We start from the raw sequence: 19,030 nt of genomic DNA, 5'->3' as shown, positions 1-19,030 counted from the left end.
TTAGTGAACAGATATCTTCTCCCATCCTTTTGGATGAGGAAGAACAAGGTTTACCATCAGGGAAAGATACAAAAGTCAAGGCTTCTGTATCCCACACATCCAAAATAAATATTCAATGGGCTCAGGCCATGGAAGAGCTCAAAAAGAATTTTGAAAATCAAGTAAGAGAGGTGGAGAAAAAAACTGGGAAGAGAAATGAGATGCAAGAAAAGAATGAAAAGCAGGTCAACACCTTGCTAAAGGAGACCCAAAAAAATGCTGAAGAAAATAACACCTTGAAAAATAGGCTAACTCAATTGGCAAAAGAGGTTCAAAAAGCCAAGGAGGAGAAGAATGCTTTCAAAAGCAGAATTAGCCAAATGGAAAAGGAGGTTCAAAAGCTCACTAAAGAAAACAGTTCTTTAAAAATTAGAATGGAACAGATGGAGGCTAATGACTTTATGAGAAACCAAGAAATCACAAAACAAAACCAAAAGAATGAAAAAATGGAAGATAATATGAAATATCTCATTGGAAAAACAACTGACCTGGAAAATAGATCCAGGAGAGACAATTTAAAAATTATGGGACTACCTGAAAGCCATGATCAAAAAAAGAGACTAGACATCATCTTTCATGAAATTATCAAGGAAAACTGCCCTGAGATTCTAGAACCAGAGGGCAAAATAAGTATTCAAGGAATCCACTGATCACCTCCTGAAAGAGATCCAAAAAGAGAAACTCCTAGGAACATCGTGGCCAAATTCCAGAGTTCCCTGGTCAAGGAGAAAATATTGCAAGCAGCTAGAAAGAAACAATTCAAGTATTGTGGAAATACAATCAGGATAACACAAGATCTAGCAGCTTCTACATTAAGGGACTGAAGGTTGTGGAATATGATATTACAGAAGTCAAAGGAACTAGGACTAAAACCAAGAATCACCTACACAGCAAAACTGAGTATAATACTTCAGGGGAAAAAATAGTCTTTCAATGAAATAGAGGACTTTCAAGCATTCTTGATGAAAAGACCAGAGCTGAAAAGAAAATCTGACTTTCAAACACAAGAATCAAGAGAAGCATGAAAAGGTAAACAGCAAAGAGAAGTCATAAGGGACTTACTAAAGTTGAACTATTTACATTCCTACAGGGAAATACAATATTTGTAACTCTTGAAACTTTTTTCAGTATCTGGGTAGTTGGTGGAATTACACACACACACACACACACACACACACACACACACACAGAGCACAGGGTGAATTGAATAGGATGGGATCATATCTTTAAATAATGAAATTAAGCAGTGAGAGAGAAATATACTGGGAGGAGAAAGGGAAAATTGGAATGGGGCAAATTATCTCTCATAAAAGAGGCAAGTAAAAGACTTTTCAGTGGAGGGAAAAAGCGAGGAGGTGAGAGAAAAAACATGAAGCTTACTCTCATCACATTCGACTAAAGGAAGGAATAAAATGCGCACTCATTTTGTTATGAAAACCTATCTTACAATATAGGATAGTGGGGGAGAAAGGGATAAGCAGGGTTGGGGGGATAATGGAAGGGAGGGCAGTGGGAGGAGAGAGCACTCTTGGGGAGGGATAGGATCAAAAGAGAGAATAGAAGAAAAGGGGGGCAGGATAGGATGGAGGGAAATATAGTTAGTCTTACACAATACGATTATTATGGAAGTCATTTGCAAAATTACACAGGTATGGCCTATATTGAATTGCTTGCCTTCCCAAAGGGAATGAGTGAGAAGGGAGGGATGAAGAGAAGTTGGAACTCAAAAGTTTTAGGAACAACTGTTCTTGCAACTAGGAAATAAGAAATACAGGTAATGGGGTAGAGAAATTTACCTTGCCCTACAAGACAAAAGAGAAGATGGGGATAAGGGAAGGGAGGGATGTTAGAAGGGAGGACAGATTGGTGATAGGGGTAATTAGAATACTCAGCGTTTAGGGGTGGGGGGAGGGGAGAAATGGAGAGAAAATTTGGAACCCCAAATTTTGTGGAAATAAATGTTGAAAACTTAAATAGATAAATTTAAATAAAGAAAAAATAATGCTTGGATAGAATGGAGAGATAGATAAGTGAATAGATAAAACATTCATTAATATTTCTGAACATTTCTATGTGTTAGATACTGTCCTAAGTGCTGAGGATGCAAATATGAAAAAATTAGGCAGTTCTTGCCCTTAAGGACTTTACACTCTAACAAAGGAAGGAAGAGAATGCTTATTGGGGAGCTGGAAGGAAGGAGGATACAGTGATGGCTGGAGAGAGTCAAGAAATTAAGCCATGAGGATTTCTCACAAGGTAGCAGGAAGGAGACCTAACAATGTAAAGAGATCATATGTAGGTGAAATATTGGATATTAAACATTCATATTTTATTGGCATCAGACATATATGACAGAAAAGGAAGGAGACTAGTTGTGAAGTTAGAATAAAGGAGAACAGATGAACAGCTTGAGTACCGCACTGGTAGCCACAAGATATTTTAAGAACCATAGGAAGGCCTCCCTTAAATCAGATAGAATCTCTATAGTGGTCCTGTGGGGCACATGGGCAAGAATTGCATGGGGTTGTGGGTTGTGATCTGCACCAGTGGAAGGAATATCTATGCCAATGAGATTGTTTTAAAAAATCATTAGAATTATGGCAGTCTATTAACTTTGCAAACCCTGACTCATTAAACTATAAAATAATGATGGTAATAATAAAATATTCACTTGTCTTTTATCACAGAGAACAAAAAGACAAATATAGAAAAAAACATGTGAATATTAAATTGGATTCTCATAAATCAAGAGTTTTTCAAATGCTGCCTCATCTTTTCAGCAAAATGAAGTTGTTGGCACAGTGGATAGAGCAGTGAGTCCAGCATCCTGAATTCAAATCTGGTTTGTCTCAGTTTCCTCATCTGTAAAGTGAGCTAGAGAGGAAAATGGAAAAGTACTCCAGTATCTTTGCCAACGAAACCCCAAATAGGGGCACAAGGAATCGGATATGACTGAAAAAGACTGAACCAATCATAAGTTCTTCAAACATTGTCTCTTTTGAGCAAAATGAAGAGGAGGCAAGAAACAATCTAACTCAAAGCAGGCTACTTCTGCTCAGATTCATCTTATGAGAAAAGCAGGATATTCTTTCCAGTTCAAAGATGAAGGCAGTAAGACTGACCAAGCTGGAAGCTTATTTCTACTGCCAAATTCTCAGGTCATCAGCTGTGCTTTTGGAATTTGCAATTTCTCCATCAAGACCCAGTTGAAACTGAAGGAGCCAGAGAAGCTCTTTGCATGAAAGGTTTCTGATTACAGTACCCTCAGATGTGAAAAGCTAACGCTTCTCAAAATGATCCAAACTCCACTTGAACCCATTATTTTCACTAGTGGGTCACCTAGTATTCGAACTCCAATTGCCACTTAAGCTTGCTACTCTGGTAAGTTCACTCCAGTGATCCTGGCAAGGGAGAAGAGCTAATTGTCTACTCTCAGACTTCAGCACATTAACATGCTATGTTGGGTACCTGGTGATGAGTGACTCTAACATGATCGAGTTTCTCCACTTTCATTTTATTGTGGTCTTAATAAAAGAGACTAAAATACACATACCTTGTGAATTCTAGTACTTTCTAGGACCCTTGAGTGTTTTTAGGAAGATATAGCTGTAATCTGTTCTTCTATTAGGGTAGCTATATTTCTTGACATTATTATATAAGGGGAGAGAAAACTGCTGCAGTTGGGAAAGCATTTATTATTCTGGGTCTTACAAATTTCAGCTCTATTATTTTAGGCAAACAGTGGCCTGGACCTTTATTGACCTGAATAGTCTCTACCTTATGATGCTCCCTGTTCTCAATGTACATATCAGAAGTCACCGTATCACACGAGGGTGTATAGACTGGGGCTGAAACACAGTGGATGCTGCAGGGTTATGTGAGAACATGAGATAATTGCATTCATTCCCAGTTCTGTGAAAAGAGACACATTTGCTATTTCTTTGAGGCAACTTGAAACAATATTGCTTGGTCATTTTTCAGGGTTGAAAAGTTTGAAGTATTGAAATTATATTTGATTTAAATTTGAAATGGAATTCATAGAAAATGAGATCATATTTAAAAAGGTGGAAAATAACTTATATGCAAGTAGACAAACAAGATAAATAGGTTTCTTTTATGTTTACAAAGTCCTTCTGCATAAATCATCTTATTTTGCTGTAGGCCAATCCTATAATTCAAGGAAATTAATCTTCAGGTACAGACAGTCAAGCTTGGACATACAGCTTGTGTTGGTCCTGCCTGCCACTCAGGGAGAGGGAAGGGATATGAGAATTGCACTTTCTACCTCCTCAATTCAAATTTATCAGTTCAGTTAAACAATGCATTTTACTACCTCCCATCCACCTTTATTCTTAGTATACATTTTATATTTTCCTTAGAGGGGAGAAACATGTCTTGAAGCCTGTTTTGTTTTTTTTAAAATAATTTTAAGAACAGGGATCTGAGCAGTCTCATGATGAATCACAAGCTGATCATTTGCAATATGAGTGATCATAACACCACAAGGCATCAAAACCCACACCTTAGATTGTAGAACTTGAAATGTGACATTGAGAGCTATTAGGTAAAATGGCACAAAATGTGGCAGAAGCCATAAATTTCTTGCATGACACTAAGCAAAGTATAAAGAAGTTGCTATTCATCCAGGAGTTTCTAACAGGTAAAATAAACAGGTAAAATTCTGTAAAATAAACATATTCAGGGAATCTGCCATGGTGGTAGAGGAAACTTTAAGTCAGATTTAAATCTTGTCATACTTGGATAAATGTGCTAATATTTTCATTCAGTTTCTAGTGCAGCTGCTAAAATATTTTGATTCTATACACCAAATGAGACTAAAAATTTGGAGGATCCCTATATTCTGATTCATGTTATCTTCCCTTTCTCTAATTAGGATGCAGATATTGACTTCCAGAAAGGTATAAATCTCAAGGTTTACTGATATCAAGAGAGATCTTTCAAGACAATAAATTCTTAATTTCACAAATATACAATGTGGATGCACATGTTACATATATTCTAAACTGCTTCTTTAAAACAATAAGAAAATCTCTTCCTTATGATCATGAATTTTGAAAATAACATTTAAACAGCTAATTAGGAAAAAAAAACCCTAAATGTTCATCTCTTACGAATCATTCAAGAAATGTACATTTGCAAATAGTATCTGATATTATTTGGGGACTCTGCTTAGCCAATCATATATTTATTTTAAACTATCAACATAATTAACTTTCCTTTAAATTTCAACAAGTGTTTAATGGAAAGCATTCTGGACCTTCCAGAAACAAACTGGATCTGAGCTCCCTTATGAACAAAATAAGGGGTTTAGATAAAATTATCTCTATGGTCCTTTAAATCTAAGTTTTAAGAAAAGTATGGAAACTGCTTCATTTCCTGATTCTCTACTTAATAGTTGTGTGATTGTTATGATTTTCAAGTCCCATTTGTTAAAATGCAACCTAATATACTATTATTTATTTTTATAAAACTGTGTGGCATTTAAGAATGAAATAATTTAATACAATTCAAATAATTATCTTATACTTAGGAAGGCATCACTTGAGACAGTTTGGTAGGAGAATACAGTTGTCTTTTTGTACAACACATTTAGGCTCCAAGATGGGAAGAGAGAAATGAGTTCTGCTGGTGTGAATTTATTTGTATGTATACCACTGATTCTCTTCCATTCCATCTAGAGTCATTATGAAATAAATAAAAAGAGTTAGTTCTGACAAAGAAAAACAGAAGGCTGCCTGAAAGTAATTTATTAAACACAAGAACTATTTTAATGAGTTTTGACTAATTTTTACCAATATACACTGGGTATAGAGTCCCACAATTACACATACTTCTGAACAAGTCCATAAAAGTCCTACATACAAGTGAAACTTAAAGAGAATATCTTGGAAATCACAGATTCATCATTACTTTGTGTTTAACTTTTTTCCCCTATGTCTAGGGAATACAAATATAAAACCACATTGATTTTCACAAAGTAAAAATTTTAAATTGCTTCTGTGTACTTCACACATGGTTAATGATATTGTTTTTGAAATCAAGATATTGTTAACTTAATCTGATTTTAAATTTATATTAACATCTAACACGATAATGCTCATGGGTAAAAGAAAAGTTTATCATTCTCACAAATTCTTTTAATATCCACACAAAACTGTTTAGCTGGCACAAAACCTAATCACAACCATAAGCTCAGGAACTTACTATAACATCAAAGTTTCATTTTCATTAATTGTATAATCATGCAATGTGCAGAGTTTAATTTTCAAGTCACATGATTTCTACCATTAAGTGAACATGACTACTGTCATGATGGGCTCAAGAATATTTTTGTTGATTAAAAACATTTCTTAATTATAAAATTAACTAACAGTTCCATGCAGTATCCCAAATAATTCAAATGGCGGTATGGTAAAGATCTCACCAGCAACAAGTAAACAGATAAATGATTGGCTAGGATTAAGCTTCAAAGGAAACACATCTGTCAAAGCTAACACTGAAAAATGTGATCTAGCTAAACAAAATACCTTCTACCGTCTTTATTAGCTAACTATACAAGGGTCATCACTGCTTGGTTTGACTTCTCCTTCCAGCAACAGGTTCATCACAACTTTTGTCAAGTAACTGCATGTTCCTCTTTTTCCTAATGGTGGAGTGTTGTAAAAGGAAGTCATATCATCCTGTAAAACAGCAAGTCAACAGTTTGGTTTTATTATATAAAGGCCTGATAGGATAAACTTTAAAAAATCAACCAAAATGTGGGTATGGGGGTGAAACACTATACAAAACTCAGTCAGTCATCAAATAAACATTTCTAGTACTAGGAAATACAAAGAAAGACAAAGTTGGTTCCTTTCCTCAAGGAGCTTACAACCTAATGGAGAAGAGACAACTTACAAATATGTACAAACCAGCTAAGCACAGGATAAATAGGAAATAACCAACAGAGAAAAGGCATTAGGATGAAAAGGGATTGATTGGGAAACACTTTCTGTAGAAGGTGGGGTTTTAGCTGGGACTTGAAGGAAGCCAAGAGACAAAGATGCGAGCTGTTACTGTCATTATTATTATCTCTCAGGTCCTTGCCTTCTGACGTTCCTGAGTATTCTACAGAGCAAAAATAAGTCACTACATTTGCAATGGTTTCCTGTTTACTGATCATTTGTATTTCCTTTATGTAGAATTTCTGCAGATAAGTACAAAGTATATTAAACAGGGAGACTCAAAGGGGTTATGTTCTATAACAGCAGAAAATTCCATTCCCAACATCCTATCACCAAGAACTTAATTTAACAGCTTCCTCAAACCTACAGATCTTCTGCATAATAAATAATTGTAATCGTTACACATAAAGGGACTTTTCTTCATTTGAGATGGCTTTTATTCAGAATTTCACTGAATGACTATTGCTTAAATATAAAGTGATGCCAATGCTTCATCTTTCTGGTATAGGAAAACATGGCTACAACCACTTAAAACATGCATGCCACTGACATTTCTGTGCGTCTGCTTCATGGATTAAATGTTTGTGCAGGAATCGAGTTTGAATGGTATCATGCCCTCCACAATTATTAATTTTACTTACCTGTTTTTCAGTTTCCTTTAGTATGCTCTGGTCTTTCTGAAAATCATTAAATGCTTCTTTAACTAATTTGTCCAGATCCACTTTATCTTGAAATTCTAGCTCAGGGTTTCTTTCCAGTACGATTGATACAACCATTAATAACTAGAAAAGACAAAGGCATTCAGTCTGTTTTGTTTCACATAAAAATGACCTGCTCCAGATGTATTTTTACGAGATTCAGAAATGGGCTATCTTATGAGACTGTCTGCAAAGTTCTAAAGGGTCACCTGGGAAATTTTTCTAACCCAGCATGCAGATCATTAAGTCCCTTCAATTTGGAGGAATTTTTAATTTTCTCAAACCAACATGAAAACAACTTCCCTTGATGCTGAATAAAGTGTACTAGACTCTAGGACCTAGAAACTGGCAATATGCACACAGTGTCAGGACCCTTTGTAGGTTTTTGGGGGCATCTTGTGACTTTTGAAAAGGTTAGGTTCCAGTGCCTTTTGACATGGAGAACTGGATTCAATTTAACAACCGCTTATTGGGTACAACAAATAATATGTTCGAGGCACAAGGGAACAGTGCAACAAGGTGGGTGGAGGAAGCCTGTTTCACTAAAGAGGAATTTGGCTTGGAGCAAAACCATATCAGGCCAATTTTGTTCATTTTGGGGATCTAGATGTGGGAGAAAAAAGGAATGTTTAGCTACAAATAGGGAGTTCAGGGTGGTAATGTGCTTACTATAATTAATGTAACTCTGTGGGAAGTCATCTCCTCCCCTCCAACACGGTTTTCTGCATAGTAAGATTAAAGGTACCTGTACTGGTGTCCTTCACTTAAATGTGCTTATCTATGACCACCATGTAGTGTAAATGTAAAGACTCTATTAGGAAAGACTCTATTATATTTTATCCTATTGTTTAGAATAATATTTGTTTGCACTGGTACTATCTGGTTCAAGCTGTAAACTATCAGAGGAAAGGAATTATCTCTGTGCTGTGGCTGTTGTTGTAATTGAGCCACCCTGTGCGTCTTTGGAATTAGAATGAGGGTTCAGAATTCCTAACTGAAATTCCTCTGGCATCCTGTTTCTGATACATACTAGCTGTGTCACCATGGGAAAGTCACTCAACCTCTCAGTACTCACTAAGATGCTAAGACATAAACAAGTTGTGTTCTGTATTGATGGAATAAGTCTCCATACTGGAGGCTCCTGACACTGACAAAAATCAGTCTGTACAAAAAGAAAAAAAAATCCAACACAACAATAACACCATTCAGTAAAGGCATCAAAAACAGAATCCTATATATACCACGAGATGTGCTAAGGCAACACAAAGGAATTCTTAGTTATCTTGGAGAAAAGAAGATCAATGATGGGAAAGGACCAGACAATGTTCATGGAACAATAGGATAGGAGAACTGTTCAATTCTTACTTTGTTTTCTCTGTAAAGGAAAGTGATTTTCACACTAAAAAGGGCAGAATAAAAATAAATAAGACAAATAGTGAACACCTTGCTATTCTCTTGATGAGTTTGAGTTACCAGGTTACACAAGCAATATCCCACGGTACCAAAGAACTGGCAGGTGTGAACAGAGCCAGTGAGTGATCTTTGAAAGATCATGGAATATGGGAGTGGTGCCGCAGGACTTGAAAAAGACAAATTTTCACATTTTTAAAACAAAAAAGGAGATTTTGAACGGTCAATGAGCTCAGCTTTAATTCTAGGCAAAATTCTAGAGTGTATTATTAAAGAGAGGTTTACTTAACAACTAGAAAAAGAAGAGGGAATCACCAAAAGTTCAGTGAGGCTTCATGAAGGACAAATCATGTCAGCCTAAGCTCCTTTCTTTATTTTTCAAGCTTAATAGACTGGCAAATCAGGAGAATGCTATATATAGTTAACCTAAAATTTAACAAATTCTTTTTAGTGTGAAAGTCATTTTCCTTCACAGAAAAAAACAAAGTAAGAATTGATCAGTTCTCCTGTTCTACTGTCCATGAGCACCATCTCATCCTATCTCTTCATTGTTCTTTTCTTCAGTATAGCTAAGAACCCCTTTATATTGCTCAAGGGCTTCTCATGGTATTGTTACAGGATTATGACATGCCTTTGATTCCATTTTTAAGGTCTTAATGGTTGTTTTACTTTGACCAGACTATGATTTTTATCAGTGCCAGGAATCCCCAGTGTGGAAACTCATTTCATCAACACAAATTACAACTTGTCTAAAACTTATCAGTCTGAAACTTACAAAGTCCTTCATGCTATTCTTATGGACAAGATGGAAAGATGAAAGCTTAATTGACAGACAATTAAGAGGATTTGGAATTACTTGAATGAAAAGAACCAGAGTCAATTTATTAAGTTCAATTTCAGATCTGAGGTAGTACTCAAATTTAGGAGTGCTTCACTCTTGTGGAGTGCCCCCAATGATCTGTGATTTTGCCTTGGAATAGTTATGGTTTATAAGCAAAGACTTGAATAAAGGCACAGATGGCTTGTTTATCAGACTTGTAATCAAGATTCAAAAAGAATTTGATGGGATACAACAATGGGCTGAATATAATAAGATGGAGTCTAATTAGGATAAAATATGGTATAAAAATCAACTTGAAATATATTTAAAAAATCAACTTAACATATATGTGGGGAGGCATAGCTCAGTAGTTCATCTATTTAAAAAAAAAGTCTGGAGGTATCAGTGGACTTCATCCGTGTCAACACTGTGTCAACAGTCTTTCATGCCATGGTTAGTCATCTAGAGCATAGGTTCCCAAAGTGAAAGATATTGTCCCTGGGAAGAGCTGGAACAATTCAGGGGGGCACTTAATAGTTTGAAATGATGCAAAATCTTTTAAAAAACCATTAAGGGTTAAAGAAAGTAGATTTCCAGGGGGGCACTGAGTAATCTTTTTTAAAGGGAATGGTAGGTTAAATAAGTTTGAACCTCTGTTGGCCTTCAAGCAAAATGTATTGAAAATGTTGATTCTTAATTAGGCATGGGTTGGGTCAGATTTTTTGAGGTCCTTTCCAACTGTGAGATTCTTTAATTTGTGCTGATGTTATGGTGGCTAAGGAAGTTACGTGTAGGAGAAGCAGTAGCAGCTAGGAACAGGGAAAAAATGGTTGATGGTCCAGCAGGCCCAAGGCAACTGTTATATTTTTAGGATCGTACTTTAATATTAGTAGCATATCTTTAGAATTGTCTGCCTTACTAGTGCTTGGAGCCGAGTCATGAGCTAGAATCACTGGACATCAGCATATCTGTAAAGAGGGGCAGAAGGAAAGCAGGGCATTTATCACTCAGCAGTTCATAGCTATTCCAGCTACTGAATATTGGTGCAGATTGCTGGAGGGTACTCACTGACAGAAAAACAAAGTCTGTTCTACAAAGTTTGGTCTAGGTATATGGAGGGATATCTCAAAGTATGCCAATACTACAACAATGAAAATAAGCAACAACAGAAGTACAGAATTTCGGACCCTTGTTTGAGTAGCATTTACAGAAGACTAAGGGAAAAGTGATGTCATTGTATGACATGGGATGAGAGGAAGGAGGAATGTACCTTAGTGAAAATGAAGTGCCTAGTATTCCCCACAGTGGCTAGTTAGAACTATGTGGGTCAATAAAGCATTTATGTAAGTCAAAGTTTTCCCCTACATCACTTCCCCATAACAAAGGGAGGTCCAAGAGCAACAAGGATACACAGTGGAAACAAATTCCAGAATTTCAAGGTTTCCAATGAGGGAACTCTGAAAGTCCCTACAGATGAAGCAGAATTTAAATGATGGGAAATGGAACATTGCTATAGTGTCTGGTATATGCCTCATTTCCATATGAGGTATCCTCAACAGAGTCAACAAAGTTTCTGTACTGAGCACTCCTGAGTGCTGTGGCACTGGTCATGGAGGTATTGAGAGCTGATGATGTGGAAAAGGGTCACATACTTTCAGTTCCTTCCAGGGTTTCCCCAGCTTCTTCCTATGGAAGAGGAGGTAAACCTAACTGAAACAACATGGCAGACTAGGGAGAAAAAACTCCACTGGATTTTGCATTAAAAGACCAGGATCTGAATCCTGGTTCTATCCTGTACTACTTGTATAATGGTTGCTACTACATAGTTGTGGTAGAAGCAAGTTGGTTTCCTGCTCTGTCAAAAAGAAAAAAAAGAGTGAATTAGACTAGAAGGCCTCTGAAGGCCTTTCCAGATATAAAAGTCTAGGTGCCTATGCTTGGATAACAATTTCCCCAAGCTCTAGTGAATGAAGGAGAAGGCTGGTATTACATGAGACAAGGCATGCTGAGCAGTGACACATCTACTACAGACTCAGCAGGGTGTGTCCTGACTTTGGGGGTAGGGAGAATAGTGGCTTCCCTAAATGGGAAGTAAAATAAGGCTGACATTCTTGTTATTTACCTAATTCCCAAATTTTGGTTGTGTTGCATATAAAGGGCATATTATATTTTTAAATGGCATCACATGTATGTGTATTTATACACGTCATTTAAAAATAGTTGTTCTTGTCATATTTATGACAAACTTTCATTCATTCCTTCCTTCAAACACTTATTATAAACCTATGAAGTGCAAGGAACCTTGCTAGGCATTCCTCCCAGGCTTGCTATTGATCTATATGTTACTGAGAAGACAGGTGTATGTGACCAAAAAGGCTTTCCTCCTTGAAGAAGCTTGATTCAATGTTGTTTTATTTATTCTTTGTGCCTTTGGCACAATTCATGAAAAGGTTTAAAACACTTTGCAATTTGCATGTATCATTTTCTCCCTTAAAGGTAAAAAATTCCTCTCACTTGCCAGGTTTTTTTGTCAACTCCTATACTGCTGTTGTTAAAATTTGTTTGTTTGTCTTTTAGTGAGATCAGAAAACTCTTCATTCATACACTGGATTTGTTAGTACAAACCTCTACAATGATCTGTCTGTATTTAGGCTGGTCAATATTTCCCAATATGTCTTCAACAAGGAGGGAGAAATTCATTTCATACATGGTCATATCTGACAGGGTTGGTTGCTGAAAAGAGAATAAAATTAAAATTCCATATTTACTGTTTTCTTGTGGTTTTAAGTTAATGAAGGTGTTTCACTCTGTAATCAATACTTTTCCTTTCCAGGAAAACTTAGAAAATATATCTTTTGATATTAAAAAATAGAAGTATGTTTTATGGCCATTAAATTCTGAAGCCAAATATGGCAGAGTAGAAAGATGCATATACTCCAGCACTTCTCCCACAGCCCACAAAATACCTGTAATAAATGACTCTCAAGAAATTCTAGAGCAGCAGAAGCCACAGAAAAACACAGTGAAGAGGTTTCCAGTCAAAGGTAAGCTGGAAGGCGAACAGGAAAGGTCTATCTCATGGGACACTGAGTGGAGTGGAGCTCAGTCTTGACCATGCGGCACTGGGAAGAACAGGACCTGAACAGATCTCTGCGGCAGAATTCCCAGCAGGGAGGGTCCCAGATCCCTCAACCCACAAGCAACAAAGAAAGCTCCAAAGGTCAGTGTGGGGGGACTTTCCCAGCTGGGAGAGAGGGAAATGGGGCTCCTCCAACACTGGCCCCAGGCAGTGGCTGCAGCAGGCAGTGGGCGGCTACATGGAAGCAGCCTGGGTTCACTGTCCAGGCAGCTCAGCTTAAAACCTCTGGCAGAACTGAGCAGCTGATCTGAACCTCAGCTCTCAGTGGCGGCCCTGCCCCCACCCAAAGACCCTGGGGGAATTGAACAGCTGATCTGTATCTCAGCCTTGAACATGGTACTTGGGAGAGGAGGAGCACTAGGACCCTCCTCTTGACAAAGGATTCAGAAGTCAAGTAACTGGCTGGGAAAAAACCCAAAAAAGGGGAAAAAATAAGACCACAAAAGGTTACTTTCTTGGTGAACAAGTGTCTCCTTCCATCCTTTCAGATGAGAAATAGCAAGGCATACTGTCAGAGGAAATTAAGGCCACTGCCTCCAGTACTGCCAAAATGAATATGAAATGGGCTCAGGCCATAGAAGAGCTTGAAAGCGTGTCAGCAGCCTGGTAAAGGAGAACCAAAAAAAATGCTGAGGAAAATAACACCTTTAAAAAGAGGCTAACTCAATTGGAAAAAGAGGTCCAAAAAGACAATGAGGAGAAGGAGGCTTTAAAAAACAGAATTAGCCAAATGGAAAAGAAGGTTCAAAAGTTCACTGAGCAAAATAGTTCTTTAAAAGAGAAAACAAAGTTCATGGAAGCTAATGACTATGAGATAAACCAAGAAGTTAGAAAACAAAACCAAAAGTTTGAAAAAATAGAAGATAATGTGAAACATCTCACTGGAAAAACAACTGACCTAGAAAATAGATCCAGGAGAGACAATTTAAAAATTATGGGACTACCTGAAAGCCATGACCAAAAAAAGAGCCTTGACATTATCTTCCATGAAATTATCAAGGAAAAATCCCCTGATATTCTAGAATCAGAGGGCAAAATAAATATTGAAAGAATCCACTGATCACCTCCTGAAAGAGACCCAAACAGAGAAACTGCTAGGACTATTGTGACCAAATTTCAGAGTTCCCAGATCAAGGAGAAAATACTGCAAGCACCCAGAAAGAAACAATTCAAGTATTGTGGAAATACAATCAGGATAACACAAGGATCTAGAAGCTTCTACATTAAGGGATTGAAGGGCTTGGAATAGGATATTCCAGAAGTCAAAGGAACTGGGATTAAAATCAAGAATCACCTACCCAGCAAAACTGAGTATAATACTTCAAGGGAATAAATGTCATTCAATGATATAGGGGACTTTCAAGCACTTATGATGAAAAGACCAGAACTGAACAGAAAATCTGGCTTTCAAACACAAGAATCAAGAGAAGCATGAAAAGGTAAACAGGAAAGAGAAATCATAAAAGACTTTCTAAAACTGTTTACATTCCTACATGGAAAGATAATATTTGTAACTCTGACTTTTCTCAGTATTTAGGTAGGTAGAGGGATTATACACACACAGAGACAAACACAGAGACACACACCAACACACACACACAGACACATACACATAGACAGAGTACAGGTTGAGTTGAATCAAAAGAGATGATATCCATAAAAAAATAAACTTAAAATTAAAGGGTGAGGGAGGAAAATACTGGGAGGAGAAAAGGAGAAATGGAATGGGGCTGGCTATAACTCATAAAAGAGATAAGAAAAATCTTGTTCAACGGAGGAGAAAAAGGTGAAGGTAAGAGGGAATAAGTGAAGCTTAACCTCTTCACATATGGCTTAAGGAGGGAATAACAGGCTCACTAAATTTGGTATGAAAATCTACCTTACACTACAGGAAAGTAGGGGAGGAGGGGACCAGTGGGGTGAAGGGGATGACAGAAGGGAGGGCAAATGGGAGAAGGGAGTAACTAGAAGTAAACACTTTGGGGAAGGGACAAGGTCAAATGAGAGAATTAAAACAGGGAGGGGACAGGGCAGGATAGAGGGCAATATAGTAAGTATTACGCAACATTATTATGGAAGTCTTTTGCAAAACGAAACATATATAGCCTGTATTGAATTGCTTGCCTTCTCAGTGGGGATGGGTAGGGAGGGAGGGAGGGAAGGAAGTAAGTTGGAATTCAAAGTATTAGAAATGAATGCTGAGAATTATTCTTGCATATAACTGGGAAATAAGAAACATAGGTAATGGAGTATAGAAATTTGCCTTGCCCTACAAGAAAAGAGAGAAGTTGGGGATAAGGGAAGGGTGGGGTGTGATAGAAAGGAGGGTACATTCAGGGAAGTGGTAATCAGAATGCAAGGTATTAAGGGGTATGGGGAGGGCATAATTGGGGAGAAAAATTGAAACTCAAAATTTTGTGGAAATGAATGTCAAAATCTAAAATCTATAAATAAATAAAATTTTAAAAAATTCTGAAGCCAACTGGCTAACCATTGTGATAAGTTAAAATTCCTGGGGATGGTTCCTCAGGTCCCTCCCTATTCTGTCATTCTGTGTTTGATAGAGAATTACTATTTTATTAATGCTTTAGGAGAATGTTAGAAAGCTGCTTCCATATCACAAAAGAAGCCCTGAAAATTAAGACAATTGGGCATTTACTAGTTTTCAGAATTAACAGAAGAGGTTTAGCTTGCTGCTCCACTTCTGCTTAAAAGTCACTTTCACTGAATTTGCATCATTCTAGGGTTAACTATTTCTATGTGGACTGCATCAAAAAATGTGTCACAAGCAAGAAGAAATACATTCATTTTCAGAAAAGGCAAATAAGCACAGGGAAACAAGATGAAAAGAAATCTTTGTGCACTGGATCAGTGGATCTGGGAAGGTAAGAAATTCCAAGGGGCAGAATCTTCCTCTGCTCCTTACATCAAGTCAAATGAACATAGAAAACACAAGACAAAATTTACCCGGGTAGGGGCTGAGCTTTCTTTAAAGGCACCTAGGCAGAAAGCAGAATATGCCAGACCTATTAATGGAGATGACAAAAAAATTTATTCATTCTCATTTCCTCTCATCACTTACAGCAAATTTACCAATAAGACTAGTGAAATCTGCATATATTTTCTACTCAAATGGGACCTAGGTAAAAGGTCCCTTTCAAATTAACTCGTCAGTAGGGCTATTTTGCTCAGTATTACACCATCTGTGTTCTAGATTCCAGATAAGATAGCAGATATTTAAGATGATGAAAAACAATAGAATTCCTGGTAACAACTGCTAGAACTATATGAAATTGTTTTAAGAAGAAAAGAGGTTTTTTTGGCTCTACCTCCATTTCCTTGAAAGAAAAAATGATATCATGTGAATTGGGTTCTTTGAAGTCAATCTATGAACTGTGTGACTATAGCAATTTTTCCCACTGATAGAAAGGACACTACTTAGTACAGGAACAGGCTGAGTACAATTGACTCATTTACTGGAAGGTTTAAGTGGTATTCTGGGTGGAGCTGATGAAGTGGACAGGCAGGTCCACCAATTTTTACTGAAAACATTCATCTCCATGCACGCAAGCAGACTCATGGAAGAAAAATGGTTTCCCATGTATAGAGGACTATGTTCTCTACTCAGATGTGACAAAGGGCTGGGAACAGTAACAAAAACAACCAAATAAATAATACTGTGCTGAATGTATTCATATTCATAAGCCTGCTTAAGTACACAAGAATTACACAAATAAATACAACCTTTGACTCAAGAATTCCGAGGTTCAGACCACATTTTAAATTGTCATTGCAAAGGAAAAAAAGCACCTATTCAAAGGAAAATTTAGCAGTATTATTTGTAATTACAAATAACTGTAAGCAACCTAAATATCCAACAGTTGGCACATGAGAAAATGCATTTTTCACTATAATTCCATTAAAAATGGAATGCTACAATGTCATTAAAATGACAAAAATGAGAAATACTTTTTAAATTTGGAATTATTTATATGAAGTAATGTGAAATAAAGAACCATAAGAATAGTATATACACTATGACTACATGAAAGGAAAAATGTATACACAAATATAGAGAAAGATGAACACAGAGAAGGAAGGGATGTAGAAGTAACTAATGAGCTATCAAGTGCAGAATATACATAAAAATTCATTTTGAAGCATAAAGAGTTGTAAATGCGTATCTATTTGGTTTTGGTGCTTGAAGTTAAGTGCATCATAACTTACTTTTAAAATAAAAAAAAACAATTGTTGCACAGAAGAAAAAAGCATACTGCTTTACATTCAAAGATTCAGCAAAATGAGTTTGTAGCAATTCTCCCCATCCAAACATAGTATTTTATTTTTTCTAATATATAATTTTTGAATGTATATAACATCATTATCATCATCACTTTATTATCAACTATGGAGTCAGAATATATACCTAAGTTCTTAGCTCCACAGCTACTTTTGTATACTAAAAAAGGATCCTATAAATAAATAAATAGTTAACGTTGTCCTCAAAACACAAAGTTACAACATTCAAAGTGTCTGCCCACATGTGCCGGCTTTATCAAAATATGTGAATAAATGAAACTTTTTATTAATAGAGACAGCTTATGAGAGAGAAGCCATGGGCATGCAAACTTTCCTTGCTTTATGCAAGTATTACATTACAAATTCAAAAGAATAAACTAAGCAGTAGTTGGTTGTTTTGTGAAAAGCTATGAAGTTAAAGTTTTAAAAGTTAAAGATTTCTTTAAACAGAAATTTAATGCATACGAAATGCAATTTATTTAGAAAAGTAGACTGTACATAGAACTGTACATAGAACTTTTCAAATCACTTTCCAATTGAAAAGAAAAAGGGGGAGAAATTAATTCAGATGAGGAAAAAAACAGCTCAAAATAATGTGCTACATTTCTTATTTTTCAATATTTCCTCTTTTCTGTACTCCTGGAAACTTTCCTTTAAATTCAGTTAAAATTCCAGGAGTAGAAAGCTTATTTGTGTTGTAGATGGAAAAAAGAAAGCCACCATTTATTTAAGGCTCATGTCTATTTTTTAGCCTCACATGAGAGATCCCATACATAAATACATCAGGACTTTACCTGGGGCAAATGCTTTCCAGCTACAATGATACCATTGGGTGTTCTTTCCAGAATCTGCCACACCCTGTCATAGAAGCCCATGGGAGTTCTATTTAGAGATCCATCAATTTGACGCTTATTCAGCCAACATCTGCAGAACAAAAAAAAAAAAAAAGCTCATATTTTAAAAACAAACTTGTTCTTTTCCAATACCAGCCTTATGGTATGAATTAATTGTGCCAGTAGGGTGAGCAATAAAAGACAAAAATCATCAATGATGCATATCTACTATGTGTTCCTAGGAATGATATTTTATAGTTAAAAACAGAGTCCGTGTGAGACCAAAAAAATAATCCCCAAGACCTTAAAAAATTTAGTGGGTGAAATATTATTCTTTAGTAAGTTACTAGGACCCTCACTAAATGGTTCAAAGATTTTAACATATAAACTAGTGTTGACTTTTTTTAATAAAGGGAAGCAATACTAACATAAATAAATTTTATTAATAGCATACTCATGGATATAGAATTATAAAAGAACAAATCGTACAAGTATACTTCTGATTTAAACACTGGCATAGCTTTGTTCTGCCTAAGTATAAGCAACACTGTAGCATAATTATCAAAACGATCTTTCTAAAGCAGTTCTGAACAGACCAATGTAACAGCACTCCCCACCCCCCATTTCGATAAACTCTAGTAGTTCCTTGTTAGCTTCAAGATCATATATATATGTTGGATTTTTATATATTTCATTAATTTATTTTATATGTACACACACACACACACACACACACACACACACACACAGACACTTATCCCTTCCACAGCGTGACTTTCCCTATCACGGTTTCAATATATTACAGACTGGCATAATAAATTAAGTGG

The 19,030-nt window shown here is 36.3% G+C and overlaps 1 protein-coding gene across 4 annotated transcripts in view; it reads right to left on the bottom strand.

Annotated features, from left to right (window-relative positions):
* Window positions 1–5,802: 5,802 nt before the first annotated feature.
* The window catches only part of PHKB (phosphorylase kinase regulatory subunit beta), a 248,296-nt gene continuing 235,068 nt past the window's right edge, over window positions 5,803–19,030 (bottom strand). For all 4 annotated transcript variants that reach the window (XM_072632135.1, XM_072632137.1, XM_072632134.1 and 1 more), the window contains 4 exons: window positions 18,165–18,294; window positions 12,558–12,665; window positions 7,646–7,786; window positions 5,803–6,740 (listed from right to left, as the gene is read on the bottom strand). In XM_072632135.1, coding sequence (XP_072488236.1) covers window positions 6,603–6,740; window positions 7,646–7,786; window positions 12,558–12,665; window positions 18,165–18,294 — 517 coding nt within the window. In that variant the 3' untranslated portion in view covers window positions 5,803–6,602. The remainder of the gene's footprint in view (window positions 6,741–7,645; window positions 7,787–12,557; window positions 12,666–18,164; window positions 18,295–19,030) is intronic.

The sequence above is a fragment of the Notamacropus eugenii genome, chromosome 1, assembly GCF_028372415.1.
Source record: "Notamacropus eugenii isolate mMacEug1 chromosome 1, mMacEug1.pri_v2, whole genome shotgun sequence".
Classification (NCBI taxonomy): Eukaryota; Metazoa; Chordata; class Mammalia; order Diprotodontia; family Macropodidae; genus Notamacropus; species Notamacropus eugenii.
This window is presented reverse-complemented; position numbering and strand designations above follow the sequence as displayed.